Source organism: Microtus oregoni, unplaced genomic scaffold (assembly GCF_018167655.1).
Source record: "Microtus oregoni isolate MIOR12 unplaced genomic scaffold, Mior012 000020F_ref0000438, whole genome shotgun sequence".
Lineage (NCBI taxonomy): Eukaryota > Metazoa > Chordata > Mammalia > Rodentia > Cricetidae > Microtus > Microtus oregoni.
The window spans coordinates 5,689,446-5,711,937 of NW_024543079.1; the positions used below are offsets into that span (position 1 = coordinate 5,689,446).

At 41.5% G+C, this 22,492-nt stretch overlaps 3 protein-coding genes across 3 annotated transcripts in view; all 3 read right to left on the bottom strand.

Annotated features, from left to right (window-relative positions):
- LOC121460088 (recombining binding protein suppressor of hairless-like protein) overlaps nt 1–22,492 on the bottom strand; it is a 197,603-nt gene that overhangs the window by 77,075 nt on the left and 98,036 nt on the right. The window lies entirely within an intron of this gene.
- On the bottom strand, nt 6,183–7,980 carry LOC121460089 (seminal vesicle secretory protein 6-like). Its single transcript, XM_041670233.1, has 3 exons — nt 7,885–7,980; nt 6,971–7,432; nt 6,183–6,362 (listed from the first exon to the last, which is right to left on the bottom strand). Exons 1-2 carry the CDS (start codon nt 7,958–7,960, stop codon nt 7,011–7,013), a joined length of 498 nt encoding a protein of 165 aa, XP_041526167.1. The 5' UTR covers nt 7,961–7,980; the 3' UTR covers nt 6,183–6,362; nt 6,971–7,010.
- Nucleotides 17,288–19,527, bottom strand: LOC121460086 (seminal vesicle secretory protein 3A-like). Its single transcript, XM_041670230.1, has 3 exons — nt 19,407–19,527; nt 18,418–19,177; nt 17,288–17,594 (listed from the first exon to the last, which is right to left on the bottom strand). Exons 1-2 carry the CDS (start codon nt 19,477–19,479, stop codon nt 18,456–18,458), a joined length of 795 nt encoding a protein of 264 aa, XP_041526164.1. The 5' UTR covers nt 19,480–19,527; the 3' UTR covers nt 17,288–17,594; nt 18,418–18,455.

Below are 22,492 nucleotides of genomic sequence, written 5' to 3' on the forward strand. Positions count from 1 at the left end.
TTATTAGATGCTCTATGGTTTTTGGAAGGTGAACTGTCAGCCCAAGTGGAAAAGATTAATTTAAACTATATATGTGTATATGCTGATTTATTTGTATTTTTAGATCATTATGAATTTATGATCACTATGATTCCTTATGAATTTTCCGGCATCCTTACTGTTATTTTGCCTTCTTCTTCCTCTTCCTTCTACGTCTGTATCTTCCCCCTCCCTGTATTCTCCATTACCCCCTTCAGATTACTTGTACCCCAATATTCTCATTATCACAATTCACACTTCTACCTTCACAATGGCTCCCTTCTACTTTCCTGGTTTCTGCAGAGTACGTCATTAAAGGGGAGAATTTCCCATGGGCATGTTTGCATAGCTGCACTCAAAATGCAAGGAATGTTCTCTGCCATCTTAAACTGAGTGTGATCTAAAAGCTGGGATCAGTATTTCCCACCTGTGTGGAAGTCTACACCTCTGCAGTCATGAGACCACCCCAAAGTTCTCAGCCTGTCATCTCTTCCAAGTGAGTCCTGGAGTCTGTGCTGTGGGCACAGCAGGGGAGAGGAAAGGACATCCCTGCAGTGATCCTGGGGTGGTCCCAGCAGAGCCAGGGTTGTTCTGAAGGTAAGACAGGTAGAGTTTATTTTCATTTATCTCCTCCTAAATTCTAATCTGCCATAGTGAGCACGGTGTGCAAGGCGAGGGGAGCATGTTTTTAGGAAAACCAGGGCCTGGATGTGGCCCTGCTACATTAGTTCTCACTTTGTTCTCCGTGTAGTGATTCTTCCCCTAGCTGATCTCTTAGACCACCGTGGAACCACCCTGACATGACACTGCTTCCCGTGCCTGCTGGCCCCTACTCCTCCCACTTCTTTCCTTTCGGGAGACCTCCAGGAAGTGCTTCGTGCAGAGACTGTGAAAGCAAGGACCTGATAGCTTGGGTTTTATTTTTAGATTAAAGAATTAATCTTCTATCTAATCTACTGTGCAAGAGGTTCAGATAAAATCTAGGGAACATATTTGAAAAAAAAAGGTCCAGAAATCACAGAACACAGTATTATGCTGATATTATAAAGAAGTCATTCAAAGAAGCATTCATCAGAATGAAAACAAGAATCAGTAACCCAGGGAGCAGAAACAAGCAAGCACACGTTAATCAGACATACTGGTTCCAGTTAGTTTAATAAGTAAAACTTGCCGAACGATCATTTTGAAAGTAACGAAAGGCACAGAGTGTGATTCTTAGCACAGGGAGTGCTAAGCCAGTGTATTGGGCAATCAAAGCCAGCAGGGTGCCATGAGCGGCACTCCGTCATATGAAGATGTCACTCCCACCAGGTCAGAATAAAACCACTGCACTTGAAGCAAGCTTTAAATAAATACTGGCCAGGTCCATTCCGGGGTTCCCAGAAAATGGCAATAACTCACATTTTGTAGAGATTTATAAAAGCAACCCATAAGACTCCGTATTACCCACCAGATTCATTCAGGGACAAACATGTGCTGATTTACTTCCTCTCTCCGAACCTTCTGTCTACATGTGACTGAGCACTTCTGGTGCAATTGGGTCAAACTTGTTCAGGGGAGCAAAAACATGTGGTCTGTTATCTTACATAAACAATAGCCCCCAGAATTTCAGGGAGTATCTTTCCTTGGGCAAGGGGCTTACAGATTAGGGGCAGTTTTTGTTTTATGGGTCTCCTAGGTACAGTAATTAAAACTTAAAACATAACTTTGGCTCTCACAGATGCTAAGAAACATCAAGAATATTAAAATTAGCCATAAAATTGGAGAACAAGATGTTTAAGTAACAAAAGATAAAAACTAAATGTTTTTCCCAGTTCTACACAAAATCACATAGCAACTTACAAAAGATTAAAAAAAATCACCCATGTGTCTGAAGAATAGCTAAGAAGTATAATCTGCCTAAATGTTGAAGAGTATAGAAAGCTAAGTCCATACCCTGGATTCACAATGTATGGGCACATGAATATTACACGCAGAAGCAATGAGACAGAAATCATAACACGTGTTGTGGTGATTTGAAAAAAAAATGGCCCCCAAAGGGAGTGACACTATTAGGAGGTGTGGCCTTGTTGGAGGAAGTGTGTCACTGAGGGGACAGCTTTAAGATCCCTTTTGCTCAAGCTTCCCTCACTGTGGCAGTCACATGACTTCCTGTTGCCTGCCTTTGAAGAGGCAGCACCACGTCTGCCTGCGTGCCACCATGCTCCCTGCCATGATGATAATGTGCTAAATCTCTGAAAGTGTAAGAGGCCACCATAACTAAATGTTGTCCTTTACCAAGTGTTGCCATGGTCATGACATCTCTTCATAGCTATAGAAACCTAACGAAGTCATGTGTCACTGCATTATGGTAAGTACATCTCTTACATCCTAAGAGACCAGAACTCCTGCTGGACCTCATGGTCAAAACCAACAATGTACCTTGAGGTCACTTATGACTTAAGACTACTATCCTAATGTGTACTCAGCATCCTTTTAAGGTACTAATGTAATCAACAACCTTACTTGGCCTGGATTCCCCATGTAATCAATTTTACAATCTAAGTTAATGCACAGCTATAATGTTATATAATCTTTAATGCCTCACCCAAAACAGTGTCTGTGTATCGTTTGCTGGAAGTAGCAAATACAGAAGCTGAATATTCTAAAATAAATATTTACCATAAATGTTGACTTCAACACTTGGATATTAGTTGATAAACAATGATGCTTGTAATACTGTTTGTTATCCTGGTTCATTGGAACCAGTGGCTTAATCCCTTATAAACCCTTGTTCAAGATTTCTGTAAGGTATCCCATTCCTTTTGCAGGTGATGATTTCTGTGTAGTTTAATAGGTACAGAGCAGAAGCCCTTCATGAGGATGATGGGAGACACAGGTGGCCGGATGGAGAGCATTTGAATCTGAACTTGCTCTTTGTTAAATGACACTGGGGGAAGCGCTTTGATCACTTTCCTCAGTGTGACACTGATGTGTAATTGGTGACCCAGAGTTAACCACTAATGCGTTTGATTCACACACAAATAGGAATGCATGGAGGAAATAAGACGTGGTTGCTTCACTTCTGTCCTAGGGTTCCTACTGTGGTAAAAGTGAGCTGGGGAGGAAAGGGTCTACGTCCCCTTACATGCATCAGCCACAGCACAGCATGAAGTAAAGCCAGGGCCGGAATTCATCCCAGAAACCTAGAGGCGAAACTGAAGCCGGGGTCCTAGGAACACCGATTGCTGCCTTGTTCTTCATGCATTTCCCATTGCGCTTTCTTACAGCACCAGGATCATAAGTCCAGGAGTCTCCCTGCCCTGCCCGCAGTGAGCGGGGCCCTCGCACACCACTCATCAATCAGAAAAATTGCCAGAGCTTTCCCCACTGGCCAATCTGGTGGGGGTAGTTTCTCAATTGAGCTTTCCTTTTCCCAAAAGGCTCTGCCTTGTGTCAAGCTGACAAAAATCAATCAATCAAACAACAACAACAACAACAAAACCACGCCAGCATTTTAAATGTTTTACTTCTATCTGCTGTAAAAATTGTTTTTTAAAAAAATATTATGTCAAAACTTTAAATAACAATGGATACAAAAATGAAAGGTCATTTTGAGTATTCCTTAAGAATGTGAAGGAAGACTATGTTCAATCAATCAAACAAACAACAACAACAACAACAAAAAAAAAAACCACGCCAGCATTTTAAATGTTTTACTTCTATCTGCTGTAAAAATCCTTCTAAAAAAATATTATTATGTCAAAATTTTAAATAACAATGGATACAAAAATGAAAGGTCATTTTGAATATTCCTTAAGAATGTGAAGGAAGACTATGTTCAATCAATCAAACAACAACAACAAAAAAAAAACACGCCAGCATTTTAAATGTTTTACTTCTATCTGCTGTAAAAATCCTTTCTTAAAAATATATTATTATGTCAAAATTTTAAATAACAATGGATACAAAAATGAAAGGTCATTTTGAATATTCCTTAAGAATGTGAAGGAAGACTATCTTGGAGGAAGTGAGTGACATCTTAATAAAATACAGGAGTGATAATTGGAGTGTTCACTGTCTTAGTCAATGATCTATTGCTGTAAAGGGACACCATGACAATGGCAACTCTTATAAAGGAATATAAAACACCACACCCCACTCCCTGACTCCTATAGGTTTATAGCCATATATATCATAATGCAAAATGCATTTAGTCCAACTTCAAAAATCCCTGTAGTCTATCAAAGTCTCAAGATGGTTTACAAGTCCAAAGTTCAAAGTCTCTTCTGAGACTTAAGGCTATCTATTAGTTGTGCTCCCCCCCAAAAAATAAAATAAAAAAACAAATTACATACTTCCAACATGCCTATTAGTTCAGGCTTTCTTATTAACTAATTCTTACATCTTACATTAACCCATAATTCTTGTTCTTGTTAACCATATGGCTTGATACCTTTTATCAGTGAGGTATTCACATCTTGCTTGGGCGGTTTGTGGGGACACTAGCAGTGGAACCAGTATTTATCTCTAGTGCATGAACCGGCTCTTTGGATCCCATTCACTATGGAGGGATTGTAACACAATTAATAAAAAAAAAAAAACTAGAGACAGATAATGGGGTTAAACCTGAAGGTCAGAAAAGCAAAACAGCCAGCCACTGAGTCTTACCTCTACCTCAGTCTGAAATGGTAATTTCTGCCTCCAGAAACCCTCAGAATGAGACTCTGTTTGACAGCTGTCTCTTCCCATCTTATATTCCTCTCTAGTTCTGGGATTAAAGGCGTGCACCGTTACTGCACGTTTCTATGGCAAACTAGCATAGCCGCTGAGATTAAAGGTGTGTGTCACTACTACCTGGTCTGTAAGGCTGACTAGGGTGGCTGTTTTGCTTTTCTGACCTTCAGGCAAGCTTTATTTACTAAAATGCCAATGAAATATCACTACAAGGGCTATCTTGCTCAGCTTAGATACGGGAGGGGAGGGTCTCCTGCCTCAAGTGATATGACAGACTTTATTGACTCCCCATGGGAGCCCCCACTCTCTCTGAGGAGTAGATGGGGTGTGGGGTGGGGATAAGGTGGGGGCAGTGGGAGGACAGGAGGGAGAGGGAGCTGGGATTGGTATGTAAAATAAGATTTTTTTTAAAAAATAAAGGATAAAAATTTTAAAAAGCTGCAGAAGAATGTTGTTTTCTCTGTTTATTGGGTACATTAAGGAGATGGCCCCAAAACTTTTAACTACTAGCTATGAGGGATGCATAAATATATAAGTGGCTCTGACCTCTGGGCATGAGACCCTGTTCTCATGATGTCACAGGCAGGTCAGTTGCCATTTGGTCACACCTAGAATTGTTCTCCTCTCTCCACAAAGACCAAGCATGTCCTTGGCTAAGAGCCTGTCAGTAATGCTGTCTGCAGAATCACAGAAATATTCTGGCCTCGGTCTGCTTCATCCACGATGTTCTAATGAGGTTTGAAATGAGTATATTCACATTACATCCATGTAGACCCTGGAGAGTTAATTTTAAAGAAAATGAAGACAGATAGGTTTGAAGATAAGTGTGTTCCTAAGGCACACGTGGAAATAAAACTCCTCATCCACCGGACTGTGTTGGTTTTACTTTTGAATAATTATTTGCCTCCTGGATTTCTCACAAATAGCTCATAGAAAGGTGTTCGAGCAACAGGATTTGCACTTGAAAACACCCTCCCTAGCCAGACGGCCCTCTGGTGTGCGTCTCCACAGATGGCATTGTGTAGCGCTCTCTCTTTGCATAAGATGTAGATACTTTATGTATCACACGTAGGGACATTGAATCTTAAAAGGATATATAACCATGAGCAGAATCGTTGAACCAAGTGCAAAGAAGTACTTTTGTGGGCTGGTGGGACAGGAGGCACCAGTAGCTCAGGAATTTACCATGGTCTATTGAAAGAAGTATTTTCTGACATTTCCTAGGTTGCCAGTTTGAAATCCCACAAGGAATAGGGTCAAGAGGAGATTTAGGGTCCATATGGTGACTATTAGAATTTCAGTGTTTTCTACTGAATAATGGATTTCTACACAGAGTTTAAGAAATGTGTGTGAGCACACCAAAAACACAAGAAGGTCACTTCCTCTAATTGCGGAACTATTAAATCCAGCCTATATGTGGAAGAAGGAAGAGACTTCAAGGCTCAAAATTTGATGCAGAATGTTGTCTTTTTATTGAAAAGAAAGTGTTTTAATAAATGCTGGGGTTGAGAACCTCAAAAAAAGAAAAACAAGTATGAGAAAGAATCGAAATCCATGATCTGTCTCTGGGACTTCACAGGAGTCTCCATCCTGAAGATATCACAGGCTTCATTCAGACAAGGTGACTCCTAAGGAAAAGAGCACAACCTGTGAACTGTGTCAGTGGAGGGCAGAGGGGAAGGGGGCCACCCATGTTTCTGTAATTTACTGATACTTTCAGCTCTAGTGTGTCACAAATAGGCACTCTTCTTTCTGATATGTCTCTTTGTTTCATTGAGAGGAAAATGGAAGCTAATTCTTAAACCCATAGTCTTTGAAAGAGATAAATGCATCCGAACAGGGGTGTGAGGAATGGGAAGAGTATAATACTGTAACACTTCGTTCCATGATGAGCACAAAAAAGTCATGCCAAACAAAATTCTAAGAATTAACAAGCTTGTATTACAACCTGACAAGTGGACTTGTACATGTGGAACAGAGTAAGATTTGTTTCCTTGTTGGCGTATACAAGGGGAATAGACTGAAAACACACTAAAGGTAGGAATTCAAGACTCAGTCACAGCTCAGTGCCTTTCTCTACTCTGCCAGGCATTTTCCTCTCCTTTCCTAAGGTCACATTGCACAGCTCCTCTGGTGTGCATCGTGGGGACCAGTCCCATAACTGCCCAGGAAGTACTTATGCACAACTTCTAAACTCTGGGGTGAGTGTGTCTCCCTCCCCTAGCAATATCCTTACCTTTGTATTGATCCGGATCTTCAGCTGGTCCATAGCCATATCACTTAGCTACTTCTTGTCCAAACCGTTGCTTTTCCTTTCTCCGTGTGTAAGACCGCTCTATTTCCCCTGCAGACTCGCTGGCTCTGTCACCATCAGAGCCTTCCTCGCCGACACTGCTTTTTGCACTTTTTGACTTAAAGCTGCTCCATGAGCCTTCCTCACTGACGCTGCTCTTTGGATTTTTTGATTTAAAGGAACTCCACGAGCCTTCCTCACTGAAGCCACTTTTGGGATTTTTTGATTTAAAGGAACTCCACGAGCCTTCCTCACTGAAGCCACTTTTGGGATTTTTTGATTTGAAGGAACTCCATGAGCTCTCACTCCGGCTGTATTCCTCATTGGCAGAACTTGATCCACCACTGCTCCCGCCGACTTCAGAGATTTCATTAGCATGTTCTTCAGATGATTGTGAGAACTTTTCTGTGGAGAGAAAAGAATGTCTCACTCCCTATGTCCATCCTTCTGTATATTCTGGATCAGTGCATCGGGACACTGTCGAGAGCCCATGCTTCAGCTCTGGTGATGGACCTGTGTTCAGATCTACCTTGTTGCTGTTTTGTTGTCTATGAAGTCATTAACCTTTTCGTCTAGTTAGAAGTTGGAATGATCTATTTGTCAAATCCCCTCATAGCTGACAATGAGGGTGCTTTTGTTACCTGGTGCCCCACACACCTCTGCAGCCCCTCAATACTAACATTTTGCTTGCCACATCACTGATAGTCACGTAAAACATATGGCTAAGACTCAAAAAAGACTCAGTCAGCATCAGGGATAGAAGCCCTGGGAACATAGCATTCTGCAGAATCCAAGTGGACCCCTTTGACAACATTTTTTTTCAAATATCTTTCCCATAGAACAAACTTGTCACTCACCACGAGGTCTCCTCGCAGCTGCTTCTGTCACCAGAACCAGGAGCAATGTAAGGAGGAAGAAGCTGGTGGGATTCATCTTGCCAGGAAGGGCCTTGGTTGAGAGTTGAGCTGAGCTACTCCTTTATATATTTCCTGACTGGCTTTGCCTGCAGATAGGAAAGGCAGTGACCTTTCTTATCTGTAAATGTCAGCTTCATTCTCTCTGCTCAGTAGGAATCTTGATGCTATTTCCTGCAAGGACACAACATCAGAGCATTCTCCGAAATCTTCCCTTATACTTTGAGAACATCACACAGAAACTTCTGTACTTCCCAAATATATTTCAGTCCAGAGTGGGGAAGAGACTTCAGGCTGCAAAAAATATACAGGACTTGATCATGCCTTCATTCTCCAGCAATGAATGTCTTCTAAGACACCATCATTGAAATGCTTCATAAAGGATAGAATTCTGAAGTTCTGTTGATTTCACACAAACCTTCACATTCAACCATGTCTTCCAGGAGAAGGCTTTCATAACCGACCCAACTTGCCTCTTTGGAGTTCAGTGGTTAAAGTGCATGGTGTCTTCGGCAATAGGGACTTACTTTCTGTCTCTTACAAGCAACCATAGACAAAGCCAATAGCCTGTATCGTTTTGTGTGCCTCTTAGACTCCTCTGACCAACAACCTGAATGTGGATTTCAAATGTGGAGTTTTTGTTAGATAGTCTATGGCTCTTGGGGTCAGTCCAAGTAGCATATCTTCAGTTAGACTATATATGTATATGTATACATAAACACTTATGTGGCATTTTAGAGAAACAAGAAATAATCTAATTGTGTATGGGTCTTTCAAACATATCAGTTTTTTTCTTCGTCCTTCCCTTTTGTATTGTACTTACTTCCTCCCCAGTAAAGTCTCCCTTTATCATTTCCCCTTTTATCCTTTGTATCCTCCCAGTCCTCACATTGCACATTCTGTGTTTTCTTGGTTTCTATGGTTACTCCAGGTAATATGCTCGCCCCTGAAGATTCAGAGCTAAGAGCCACAGATAAGAGAGATCATATGGGACTTGCACTTCTAGGTCTGGGTTACCCAACTTGAAATAATATTTCTAGTTCCATCTATTTACCCACAAATTTTATGATTTCATTTTTCCTACAGGTGACCAGTATTGCATAGTGTATATGTATTATATTTTCCTTGTCTGTTTGCCAGTTGAAGGGCTTTTTGATTGTTTTAGCTTCCTGTCTATTGCGAATGGGCAGCAGTGAACACAGCTGAGCAAGCTGTACCAGAGCATGCTATGCAAGCTGTTACTACAGCTGGGATGCCTATGAGCCACACCAGTAACCAGCATGGCAAGATGAACCTAAGGGTGCGGTGACAGCACTAATATCTTGGTGGTAACCAAAAGCTGTCTAACTGGATGTAAGGACCATTCAACAAGACAGAAATCATGCTTTGCATTGGAGATCTGGTCAACATGGGCTAGTGAGGTAATGAATCTTAGAGGAGACCCTTCTGATGTTACTAAGACCCTTCTACTGTTGCTGGGCTAAACCAGCATCATTCCTAGGTGAATTCTAAATACTTATCCTATACCCAGATAATTGTAATTCTCATCCCTGTCTAAGCTTCTCTTTGCAGCATATGGAGACCATTACAGAGAATCACACCTGGTAAGAACACAGAGAACAACTGCCTGTGGGGTGCCGAGTCCCAACAGACACATCGGTAACAGAATTCTACAACCAAGGCTGGCGAACATTGCTAAAGAGAGGCAGAAAGACTGTAAGGGCTAAGGACCAGGAAAGGTGCGGTGAGATTGGATCTCCTAGCAATGGCAGACAAACTTCAGTCATGACACTTCAACAACATGGCTGCTTAAACAAGACCTGATCAAGGATGTGGGAGGGGGAGGCTGAGAAAGGGAGAATGAGTTTTCCCCAGAGCTGAGCCCTCTAAGTAGTAACCCAGTACCAGAAGGTTTGCTCTCAGGAGGTTGTATTTATGTATCTCTGCATTTGATCTATACAAATATACATAACAATAACAGTTAAAGTAAAAGAAACCATAAATTTTAGGAGTGGGGGAGGCATCGAAGGGGTTGGAGGAAGGAAAGGGAAGAAGAAACAACAAAATATATAGTAGGTAAGTTCATTAAGATACATAGACTTCTGGTCAATTTGGGGATGTGGTATTTTTACAATGTTTCTTATAATAAAGTTTATAAATTATATATATGTATATTTCTTTTATTGAAAATAGACTTTTTTCTCCCATAATATATCCTTACTGCTTCTCCTTCCTCCACTCCTCCCATTTCCTTCCTACCTCCCATCCCATCCTGATCCACTCCCTTTCCACCTCTCATTAAAAAAATAGACTTATAAGGGATAATAATAAAACATAATAAATAAAATGAAAACTACCACATTGGAGTTGCTTAAAACATTAAGAGCCTAAGAAAAGACCCAAGAATCAGAGACCCAATTATTCTCACACTCAGGAATTCCATACTAGGCAGTAGTGGCACATGCCCTTGGGAGGCAGAGGCAGGTGAATTTCTGAGTTTGGGGCCAGCCTGGTCTACACAGTGAGTTCCAAGACATCCAGGACTATATACAATGAAAAACCCTATCTCCAAAAAAAAAAACCCCTCAAAACACAAACAAACAAACAAACAAACCCAACAACAACAATCCCCCCCAAAAACAAAACAAACCCCCACTAAACTGGAAGCCATAATATTTAAGCAGAGGATCACCTGTGCAGGCCCTGCACGTGCTGCCCCATCTCTGTGAGCTCATAGACCAACTGTGTGTAGAAGGCTTTGTGTCCTTGGTGTCCTCAGTCCCCTCTGGTTTTTACACTCTTTCCACCTCCTCTTCCATGGAGTTGCCTGAGCCCTAAGGGGAGGAATGTAACGGAGATATCCTGTTTAGGGCTAAGTGTTCCAAAGTCTCTCTGTGAATAATGTCTGTCTGTGGGGTCTCTGTATTTGTTCTCATCTGCTGTGGGAGGAAGCATCTCTGATGATGGCTGAGCAAAACATTGATCTATGAGTATAACAGAATGTCATTAGGAATAATTTATTGCTATGAGTTTTTATTTGTTTGTTTGGATTTTTTTTAGACTAGTAGTATTTGGGTTTACTCAAGGTCCCTGTGCCACCTAATCTCTGGTGCTTGGCCATTCAAGTTTTGGGTATGTTTTGCATCTTGCGGAGTGGATATTAGTCAAATCAAGTTTTAAGGATTGTAGGTTGGTTTTCATTGATTTAACAGCTCATATCCACATAGAAGCAGATACATAGTACATTTGTATTTCTGGGTCTGAGATACCTCACTCAGGAAGATTTTTCTAGTTCCATTCATTTATCTGTAAACTTCCTGATGACATTTTCTTTTAATTGCTGAGTGATAGTCCATTGTGTAAATGTACAACATTTTCTTTATCCATTCTTTTGCTGAGGGATATCTAGGTAGTTTCCAGTTTCTGGCTACTAAGAATAAAGCAACAATGAACATGGTTGAGCAAGTTTCTCTGTGGTAGGATGGGATGAAGTGTCTTTTAAGTATACACCCAAGTGGTATAGCTGGATTTTAAGGTAGACCTACTCACACCTTCCTGAAGAACCATCACACTAATTTCCACAGTGGCTATACAATTTTACACTCCCATCAATAATTGATGAGTGTTCCCCCAATTCTATATCCTTGCCAGCATGAGCTGCCACTTGTGTTATTGATCTTAACCATTCTGACAGGTATAAGACAAAATCTCAAAGTCATTTTGATTGGCATTCCCCTGATGGCATCTTTGTCAAATAGTAAGTGGCTGAATTTATGTGTCCTTATGTTTGGGTCTTCAATTTTGTTCCATTAATCTCCATTTCTGTTGTACCATATTGTTTTTTATTACTCTGGCTCTGTAATATAGTTTAAGACCTGGAATTGTAATTTTTCTAGCACTGGTTTTTGGTTCAAGATTATTTGGGCTATCTGGGGTCTTTGTGGTTTCATTAATTTTAGAATACTTTATCATTTCTAGACATTCTCTGGTAGAACCTTTGAAATCTCTAATGTATGGTATCATGTGTTCTACAAATAGGGATAGTTTGTGTCCCTTTGATTTCCTCCTCTTGCATTGTTGCTCCAGCTAGTATTTCAAACACAATATTTTAGTTTACCAAGCACTTGGTAACTGTAGCTTTCAAGCATCCTCAAGTTCCCTTTCTTCATTGTTTCAGGTTGACTTTTTCCTTTCAGCATGAAGACACCATGTCTATGACTTATTTTCCACCAGGTACCCATCTCCTTTTTATGTCATGGGTCTCATCATTATTATTACATTAATTTTCTATGTTGAAATTCTTTTTCCAAATTTCCTTGAATTCTGCTCTTAAAATATCGTGCTAGTTAGTTTTGCATTTTTGATTTTTGCTTACTTGTTATATTTTGTTTTCTTTTTCCAATCTTATTCTCCTTTTTGCTATCTGTGTCTTTGGCTCAGAGGACTGGACAGGACTTTGTTCTTTGACCCATGAATAAGATCAGCATCATCCTATCTGTTTATTACTAAGCTCAGTAAGAACTGGTTCTTGGCACACAGTAAGTACTGAGCTCACAGGCACTGTGCTCAATGCTAGTTGCGCACTCTCTCAGTCTAATCTCCAAGGCCTGCTTGAGGGCAATGGAAAAGGATTAGACAGATTCCTAGGGTACCACGTAGCTCTCCTATCTCAGATTTGACGATTGTGCTTTTATCTATGTTCCTTCTTCAGCACAGCACAGGGAATGGATTTCTCTGTGACATTTCCTCACATGCACTTTGTGTACTCGGCTCACACTCTGCCTCCACTGCCTCGTCTCGTTCTCTTCCACCTCTCTCTGCTTGCCTTTATTTACCCTACCGTCCCTGTCTTAGGTATATGCACTCACACGTACACAAGTGCACACACACATGCACGTGCGCACACATGCACACACAAGATTTCCCATGCAAGAAAAAGCATATGGTATCTATTTTTATGACTCTGTTTTATTTCATTTAACATAGTGATATTCAATTCAATTCTCTCTGTATGTCCCCTTCTCTCTCTTATTACAAATGACATAATTTTATTCTCTTTATGATTGATTAAAACTAAATTATATACTAGTCAATCATTTTTTGGTAGACATCTGGACCTATTCCACACTTTTGCTGTTGTGAATAGGGCTGCAACACCAACGTGCATGTGTCTCTGTGGCAGGTATCCTGCCCTTGTGGACAATGCTCAGAAGTAAAAAACAATGATATCTTGAAATTTGCAGGCAAATTGATGGAAATAGAAAAAGCCATCCTGAGTGAGGTAACCCAGACCCAGAGAGAAAAACATGGTATATACTCACTCATACGTAGATATTAAATGTAAAGCAAAGGATAACCAGCCTATAGTTCACAATCCCAGAGAAGCTAGACAAGAAGGAGAACCCTAAGAGAGACATATATGGATCCCCCTGGGAAGGGGAAACTGACAAGATCTGAGAAAATTGGGAGTGTGTGGGGGAGATGGAAGGGTGGAAGGAGAGGGGAGGGGAGAAGGGAAGGGAGGAGGAGACCATGAGGGAACAATATGCTCAGGAAGGGGGGAAGGACAGAGAGGGGGAAGGTATATAAGATTAATATAGATATGTATATCTATCTATATGTATATATACATATCTGTATTAAACTTTTGTTATATTAACCTGTATGACCATAAAGAGTATTAAGTAATTCTACAAAAATTTTTTACCTACCTTCCTGTACATGATTTCAGGTTTGAGTCTCTATCAGTTTTCTGCAGTGAGCCATGAGCAAGCCTAACAGCGACCTTTGAAGTTTCCATAAGGAGGATGGGGCCCCACAATGACAATTCCTCCATGACTATAATACCACTAAGCTGAAAAATACCACCTAAAGATCGGTTTTGGACTACAAACTGCTCAGAACAATTTTGAGGTGGCTAGCTGAGATGATCTAGTCTGACAGACTACTCTAGCCAGGACTCAAGCCCTGCACTTCCCCATTATACAGAGACTAGACAGCAAATGATACTGCTACCTGTGCAGGACTTGACAATTAACCCAATATTTTCTTTTCAGGATCCCCTAAAGTTACTGTTGCTCCCAGACAGCAGCAAATAAATTTAAGAATATGACACCCACATTCCCAAGAGATGGGGTGGGTGGCTTTTTGTTGTTCAATGGGTTATGAATATTTGTCATTGTTTAGGGGGATTGCTTGTTGTTACCAAAAGCTAAACAAAATTAGATCCAAACTCTTGTTTTGAAAAGAAAAAAAGGGGAACACAGATATAATAAGATAAAAGGGTAGATTTTTTTTTATCTACTTTTTAAAAAGTGACTACTAGTTTTAAATGTTTTGCACTGGATTGGACTTTTGTATATTGTATACAAATTTTGCATATTGACACAAATTTGAGATTAACTTTGTTAGTACATACATTTCTAATCTTGTTCAAGGTACTGTACCTATACAACTTTTTTAACAATGTAACGCAAATTTCTAGTCCTTGAATATTAATATTACCAACTATTTAGGATAATAGGGAAATGCAGGTTAGTAGTTAATCACGTATTATAATCAAACTTGTAGTCATATTAGGTATGTTTTCAAGGTCAAACAGAAATATATTTTAGATAGATAGGCCATCTTCAAACACTTCAGAGATCTACAGAATATGGCATTTAATATGTTTTAGTAACATGAGCTCGTTTTTTTAATGACAATGAGATATGTCTGCTCCTGGAAGCACCAATCTACTTCAGAGAAAATGATATACATCAATCAAAGAAAGTCCACATGGAGTTTGCTTTCTTTGTGGTAAAAGTGAGCTCTCTAGTGGCTTGGCTGCTTTGTTTTTCTGATCTTCAGGTTGAACCCCAATACCTTTTCTGGGTTTTGGTTTTGATGATTCATGCCACATGTCTCTGTGTTTTGGTGGCTGACACAAAGGGGTGAGGTGAGAGAGAAAGGCTTATGCCCGGCACAATTAACTGTTCCCAAAATCTGTGTCTGGCTAGATCATAGGCTCTAGGGAAGAGCCTAACATGGTTATTCTGCTAGGCTATTGCATCTTTAAAATTTCAGTAGAGAGGGTTTGTTTTGTTTTTGTTTTTGTTTTTTTACAATAGGCTTCGAATAATGCTGAGATCCACAAATGATCAACACAAAGGAAATGAAAAATTGTTTAGTGCTCATCTCTAAATGGGACTGTTATATCACACTGCCTTCCCTCAAGGCTCAGGGATCATCATGAAAGAAGGGATAGGAAAACGTAAGTGCTAGAGGTGGGTTCAGCAGTGAAACAGTGTTTGTCAGACGTGACGATGCTGTTGTCTAACTTAACTCACAGCAGCTGTGACTACATGCATAAGCTCAAACCAGCCCAAATCTCAGCACAGATGGGGAGGGGATCATGGTACCCACTGCTGCTTGTATACATGTATGTAAGCAACTGATGCCAATTTATTCCTGCTGGGAGAGAGGAAGTTCTCCTCAGGGGTGGAGCCACCAAGGGCTAAGCCATGTTCCCGTAGATCATCCTATACCTGGCCACAGTGAGTCGACTCAGTAGATTTACATTAAAAAATAACACAAAAAGTTGGGAAAGAATGGTGAGGGGATAGAAGAGAAATTGGAGGAAATAGAAAGGGCAGTGGATTTAACCAAAATTAGTATATGCATGTGTAAAATTCTGAAACAGTAAAAAAAAAGGAAGAGTAAAAGATGCTGGTAATGACTGGCTGTGAGGGGAGCTCCTAAGTGATCATATTGGGGTGAATGCAAATAGTCTCAAGGATTCTACTTATAAAGTCTCTCACATTTTCAGTGTCCAGAGCTTAGGGATCGCATTTGACAGCAACTCTAATGTAACCTATAACAATCTGTATTCTGACTTCTACTATGTCTCTTGCCACATGTAAAATGTCATTCTATGGCCAAACCTTTAAAGGCCTGCCTTATTTCACCTTTGACTACACCTGTAAAATATCACTATTACCTTTACATGTAATGCACTTCCTATTGTAATTTCAAATGGGCAAATTACAAGGAAAGAGAGAATCACAGCCCACAAATTTTCAAACTTCAGAAGAACCAATCTTGTTAGGTTCTAAATCTCGGATAATCTTTGACTTTTATGCACACGTGGAGATAGTACTCATAACAAAGGAGTTACTGCTTTTTGTTTATAACTGGAGGGATTATATTTTCTAAAATCAAACAATGGTGGCTCTGGCTGCCAGTCATGTGACTCTAGACTTGTGGGGTCGAGGCAGGGGTGTTGCTATTTGACCACATTGAGATTCATGCTTTTGTTCTCACGAGCATCACGCGTACCCACAAATAAATAAATTAGCTCAATTCCTGTCATATAATCACAGAAGCGGGGCATCCCTACCTCATTTCAGCCAACAGACAGGAAATGGAGTCCAGGATTGTTGTCTGCGCTCTCCCATGCACAAATGGTGGACTCAGGCTCGAGACAGAAACAGACTTTGCTAAAGAGCATTGATTCCTGTGACTGAGCTGGGACTCAAAAGCCATCTTTACTCTCCATGTAATCTGCCTTCTCAGGAAGCATCTTAGATACTGGATAGTTTATCATTTAGCAGCAAAGGTGCCATTTAGAAGACACCATCCCCAACTATTACATTCGGTCCTTCATTCTGTCTGTCCACAGTGACATCGGGGAACACACTGTATCTTGCTGGAGTTTTAGAACCTTTACATCAGTGCATAAGATATTTACTTCTGAAAGGAAGCCGGATGAGAAGAAAATACACTTGGAATAAGAGTTAGGTTCTGTGGGCTGAAGGACACGAGGGTGCCAGCATACCAGGGAACTCTCAAAGGCCTGTCAATGTACAGTTTATCTGACATTTCTCAGTAGGTAGCTTCTGAAATCCCACTATTAAACCCTGAGGAGGTTGAGAGTTGTGTTCTATGTGCACACAGGGTGACTGGAGAATGCATCACTATTTTAAATGTTGCATTTCTAGACAGAGATCTGCATATATGCCTGTGACCGCTATTATCAATAATTGGAATTGTCACTTACAGGTATGCCTTCCAAACCCATAATCTTGAAGGAACCAAGGGTTTTAAACAGGCAAGAGCAAAGGATGTGCCAACAGGAGTCTCAATGGGTACAAACACCTGCTCTTTAAAGCCGATGACCTAAGTTCAATCACTGGACCCCACAGAAGAGGAAAAGAAATCAGTTCCCCAAAGTTATCTTCTGAACTTCGTAAGCATACCTGGCAGGCAAGAACATGCACACACACACACACACACACACACACACATACACACACACACACACACGTAATCATAGCATAGAAACATATTAAAAGCAACTGATGCCGAAATAAGGTCTTTATTGGGAAACATGTGTTTGCTATTATCTGTAATACTACAAGAATGTTCTGACACTTCAATTTCGAACTGTCATTTGAAGGGATGCTATCAAGCCCCCAAACTAGTAGGAAATGGAGATTTCAATACTCGAAAGCAAATGAAGTCAGATAGGATCTCTTTATTAGAGAGCATTGGTGTGAGCATGTGCCCAGGTAAGAAAGCCTCAGGAGCAGCAGTGTGAGTGGATCAAGAGCATCTAGGACGGCAGGGGAGTCGGCATCTTGAAGACATCACGGTCCACACAGGTCAGGCAACTCCTATGGAGAGAGGACATAGATGGACATGCACAAGAGTGAAAACTAGCAGACAGGAAGTGAGTGTGGCCAGGTCCCTTGTCTGCTTGGACCAAATTATGGCCATTTGGAGCACTAGCCACGACTGGTCACTGGGCCCACAGTTCTGTTGCTTTCCTTTGCTTCACACGAAGTGCCTCTTGATGCAAACATGCAGGTGAGATCCTTTTCCTCCCCGGGCAGAAGATTTCTCTCCAGATAGAGCAAACATCCCCTGGAACGGACCCCTCACTACCCTAGAGCCTCCCTTTTCACAGTTCCCGCATCACAAACAGGGATGGTTCTTAGGACTCCTTTGCCTCCTTTATTCACAGAGATGAAGCAAAACCCCATGGATCAGTGGTCTCTACAGGATGAGGGAACCCTATATGGGATGGAAGAACACTAACTGGTATGTGAAACAAAAGCACTCATGCTTTGTAACAACGTAGCAAGAAACTGAGCCATATCCATGGAAAGCATAAGAAGTTACAAAAATACATCTTAAATTTACATGATCCTATAAGTGCTGTGTGTTCAGGGCAGAATGGCTGCACATGTGCAAAATAAATGTAGAAAAGACTCATTAAGAAGAGGAATTTGAGGCACACTGAGAGCTCAGGCAGCTTGCCCTGCCTCTGCCGGGTGCTTGCTTCACAGAGAATGGAGCTCAGCTCCATACACCTTGCTGTCAGCACATCCATTGCTGTGGGCCTCACTACCAATCTCACGCTGGGCCCAGGCAGTCCTCCGTGTTCCACTTACAAACACTGGGGTAGATAGCTCTCCCGCCTGCTGAGACACTTACCTCTAAATGTGTCCTGGCCTTGACCGATAAGGAATGTGTTACTCTGTGAAGGCATCTTGATACAGGATTAACTCTCCGTTTGGACAGTAGCATGTCTGTTGAGCTTGGTGGAAAGGCTTTGTGTGATGAATTCCACCCTGCAGTTGCCCTTGAAACTGCACAAAATACCCATCATAGCCTTGGAAGTGCTGTCTGAAATACGGAAGGAACTCTGCTGTTCTCCTGGCCCAGCCAAGCTTGCTTTTGAGCCTGTGAACCATTTTATGCTGCTGACGCACTTGGGCCTGGTCTTCATCCAGGGCATGTGCTTTGCCCTTGATTTGCTGAGGAAAGGCCTCCTGGAGAGTTTGTGATGCCCAGGAGGATTTCAGAGGGGCTCTGTGGGATTTCAGCTTGATTTGTGATTTCACCTGGCCTAGGGTCTTTAGCTGGCCTGTTTGGGACTTCACTTGGGCTACATGGGATTTTAGTTGTGTTTGGGATTTTATTTGTGAATGGGACTGAAGTTGGGATTTTTGTTGGCTAATCTCGTCTTCTTCATCACAAACTATGTCTTCGCTTACACCTGTCTGTTGCTGTGAACTCTGAGTCTCTCCCAGGTCAGCATCAGCATCCTGGCCATACACACGGTGCTTAGTTTGCTCAAAACTGCTTTCTTCAGCACCATCCTCCTGTGCTCTTCTGGACCCATACTGGAAATGGTCTTTCTGGAAATATACAACTGGGGATGTTTTTACTAGAAAGTGTCCTTTTGTCTCACCTGGTAATGATAAAAAGAATGTTTGAGTTACACTGTCTGTACAGCCCCCTCTAGTCTTATCCCAGGATTTTCCCTGTCAACCCACTGAGTTGCCCACAAGGCAAGTGGGTTTGGGTGGAGAACAGTCAGCATCCATCAAGATCACCCCGTGGAGGGTTCTTCTCCCTGCCAGAGCACCCTGTGGACATTCTCCCTAGTGCCTTCCTGCCAGGCGACTCCCTGCACTCACCATAGATTCCTATCCCAGCTGCTTGCTTCTCCAGAAGGAGGAGCAGAGAAAGGCTGAAGAAGACAGACTTCATCTCACCAGGAGGGGCCTTCACTGAGAGCTCAGTTGACCATTGCTTTATATGTTGCTTGCTGGGTGCATAGATGTGGCTGGAGTCACAAAAGGCCTTACCCGTTCCCACTTATCTGGCGTGCGGCCTCTGCCCTCTTCTCAGTAGGAGATATTGTCAATATTCCTAGAGACCGTAGACGCATGATGTCGGAGTCTTTGTCTAACCCCACATGTCCCAGAAAATCTTTATCACTACTTCAAGAGTTCATCACATGATGTTTCCAGAAGCAATTCCAGGCAGAGATCACAAGAGTGACCTGGGCCTGTCCAAGCTTTTGTGGTTCGAGTGTGGGGCATTGTCCACTTAGTGTCATGCTGTACCACGAAGATGATGTGCACCTTTGCTTCTTTCTGGATGACATGGACACAGATCTGTTTTTTGGTTTTTTTTTCTCAAAAGGTCTATTCATAGATGTAAAAAAAATCAGGAAAGAAGGCAAATGTAAGGATTCCAATGAAAATTCAGTAATAACTGAGAAACAGCTACATAAAAGTAACTCTAAAATGCCTAACCTTACTACTGACTTGTATGGAAACCCTCCAGAGCTTCTTTTCCGTTGTAGTTCCAATGAGAGTCCATGAGGACAGTATGGCGGGCCATCACCTGCAGGATGGGAGCAGTGGACACAAGTGCAGGAGTGCTCTGTGCTCTGTGTGTCCATGGAGCAAGCATTGGGGCTGCATCTCAAGAGGGAAGTTGCAGAGGGCTTTTTAAGTATGGGATATGTTTGGCTAGAGACAGGAATGACTGTGTTTGGTTGGAACAAGGAGAAAGGACCCTGGTTTCCTCATTTCAGGATTTTCATGAAATCACCTAAAATCACAGTACCCTCTCAATGAGGGAAAAGCCTTTTGCAAATGAAAACTTCCGTTGTCAGCTATGTCTATCGCCACTAGTGGATATGTTAATATAAGAATCCTAAGACTGTATTGAGACTGTAAACCAAGAGAACCTGTCCACGTCCTATAAAAGTGCAGTACCCTACAATTGCGAGAAGACCCCAAATGGTTCGTTAAGGCTGGCCTTTAGTTTCCCATGCAGATGTGGTGTGGGAAGAGAACAGTAGAATTAACCATCTCTGCAGAGAGCCTGCATGTTCTCACAGCAGCCCGGCAGGGCATCGAAGACAAGGCTTGTGGAAAAGTCCTTTCAGTCTCTCTATCCCCAGATGTAGTTCACCTAGAAGGATGCTGTGTGGAGGGTTAAGGTGAAGTTCACTTGTGTTTTCATGGGAGGAACGGACATAAAGGTACTCAGTCACCAAACAGAACACGAGGATGCTGGCTTTTATCTAGGAGCTCTGAGCACCTGCTAATCTGACCTCTTTGTTCCAAACTGAAGATAACTGAGTCCTCAGTAGAGATGCCAGTCAAAAGATTTGAAATTACCAAGAAGGCAAATCACTTCCCTTTCTTGCTGACTTCTCCACTACTCCATGCCCTTCCCTTGAGGAAATACCAGCAGGAACTCTTCTATGGAGAGCTGATTTGTAGAAGAATGATTGTAGAAAATGGATCTCTTTAACAGGTCAATAATCAATGTCCATGTTTAACCCACTGTGCAAAATATGACTGTCTTCCCTCCTCAGTGTCAGCAGAGGGTTCCTTACTCTGTTCACTTCCCTGACTTCCTGACATACTCAAGAGTCACTCACCCCAGGGCTCGGACATTTGCTGTCTCCCAGTAGAAGTCTTCTAGAGCGACCGGGAACCTGACAAAAACCACAGGATGGAAAGTCACTGGGACCTGCCATGGCTTTAGTACTCCAAGAGGCCAAGGTTATGATGCAAAGGCAGCTCCAATGCTAAAAACTGACTCTCAGAGTAGCCAAGCCCTCAACTTGCACAGAATAACAGTTTGGAACGATGGAAATGACCATGGAGTCCAGATAGGACTCACAATCCCTCCACACATGCATTTGGAGCTACAGGAAATGAATCACTGCTGAGAAAAGCAGCATTGGTCTTCTCTAGAGACAAGGCCCCTAATAGGCTATCCAGTCAAAACATCCATCCAAAACATGGCTAGATATGGTCAACACTGAATGGATTCGGCATATTCTGTTACACACACACACACACACACACACACACACACCAATTATAATTAAAGAATATGTCACAATGAGGGAGACATAGGCGGGGGAATGGTAGAAATGATGTCAATATAATAGTCATATATGGAACTTAGAAATGTTTAAAAGCTTACAATGAAGGCACAAATTTGGATGCCTATGGATTGGATAGTGAATCTGGGAGAAGCTGGTGAAGTGGGTGAATAGGATCAAAGTACAATGTGTGAAATTCCCAAAAAATTAATTTTAAAAATATGTATACAAGCTCCATTCTCAGACAAAGAGAAATGTGATGACTCAATGCAATGAGGCATTTTGGATGAGATCCTGAAACCAAAAACATTAGATAAGAACTGAGTCGTTATAGAGAAAGTAATGACTTTAGTTAGTCTTATTGTTGCAATATTGGCCATTAGCTGCGGCAGCTGTAGCATTGGGAAGGCCTGCAGGACCTTTGCCTGAGCCTGGTGAACTCCAGCACCTGCTTCGACACTTCGTGCTCACACCCGTGTACTGGGTATGAGGTTGACTCCACATTAGCTCTTCCTTTTTCCCCCTACTCTTTACAAAGGGAAAAGTCCTGTGTACAAGAGTTACCTACGTTCACAATTTGTTGATATTTTTATAAGTGGAATTTAAACTTTTTTCTATTCTTGGATTTCTGGTTTTGTGGAAGGAATGGAGTTTATGTGGTTTTATTTATTCTTTTTGGTGTTACATTGGACAGTTTTGAGAAATTGTAAAGAGATACTAACTTTCACAAGAGCATATAGAACCCAGAAATCCTAGGATTATAGCATTATTTTTTATTTTCTGAGAAATACTTTTCTAGGAATAATAAAACACTGAGTTTACAAAAACTGACAAATAGTCCCTACCATGTGTTTTAAAGGGGATCAT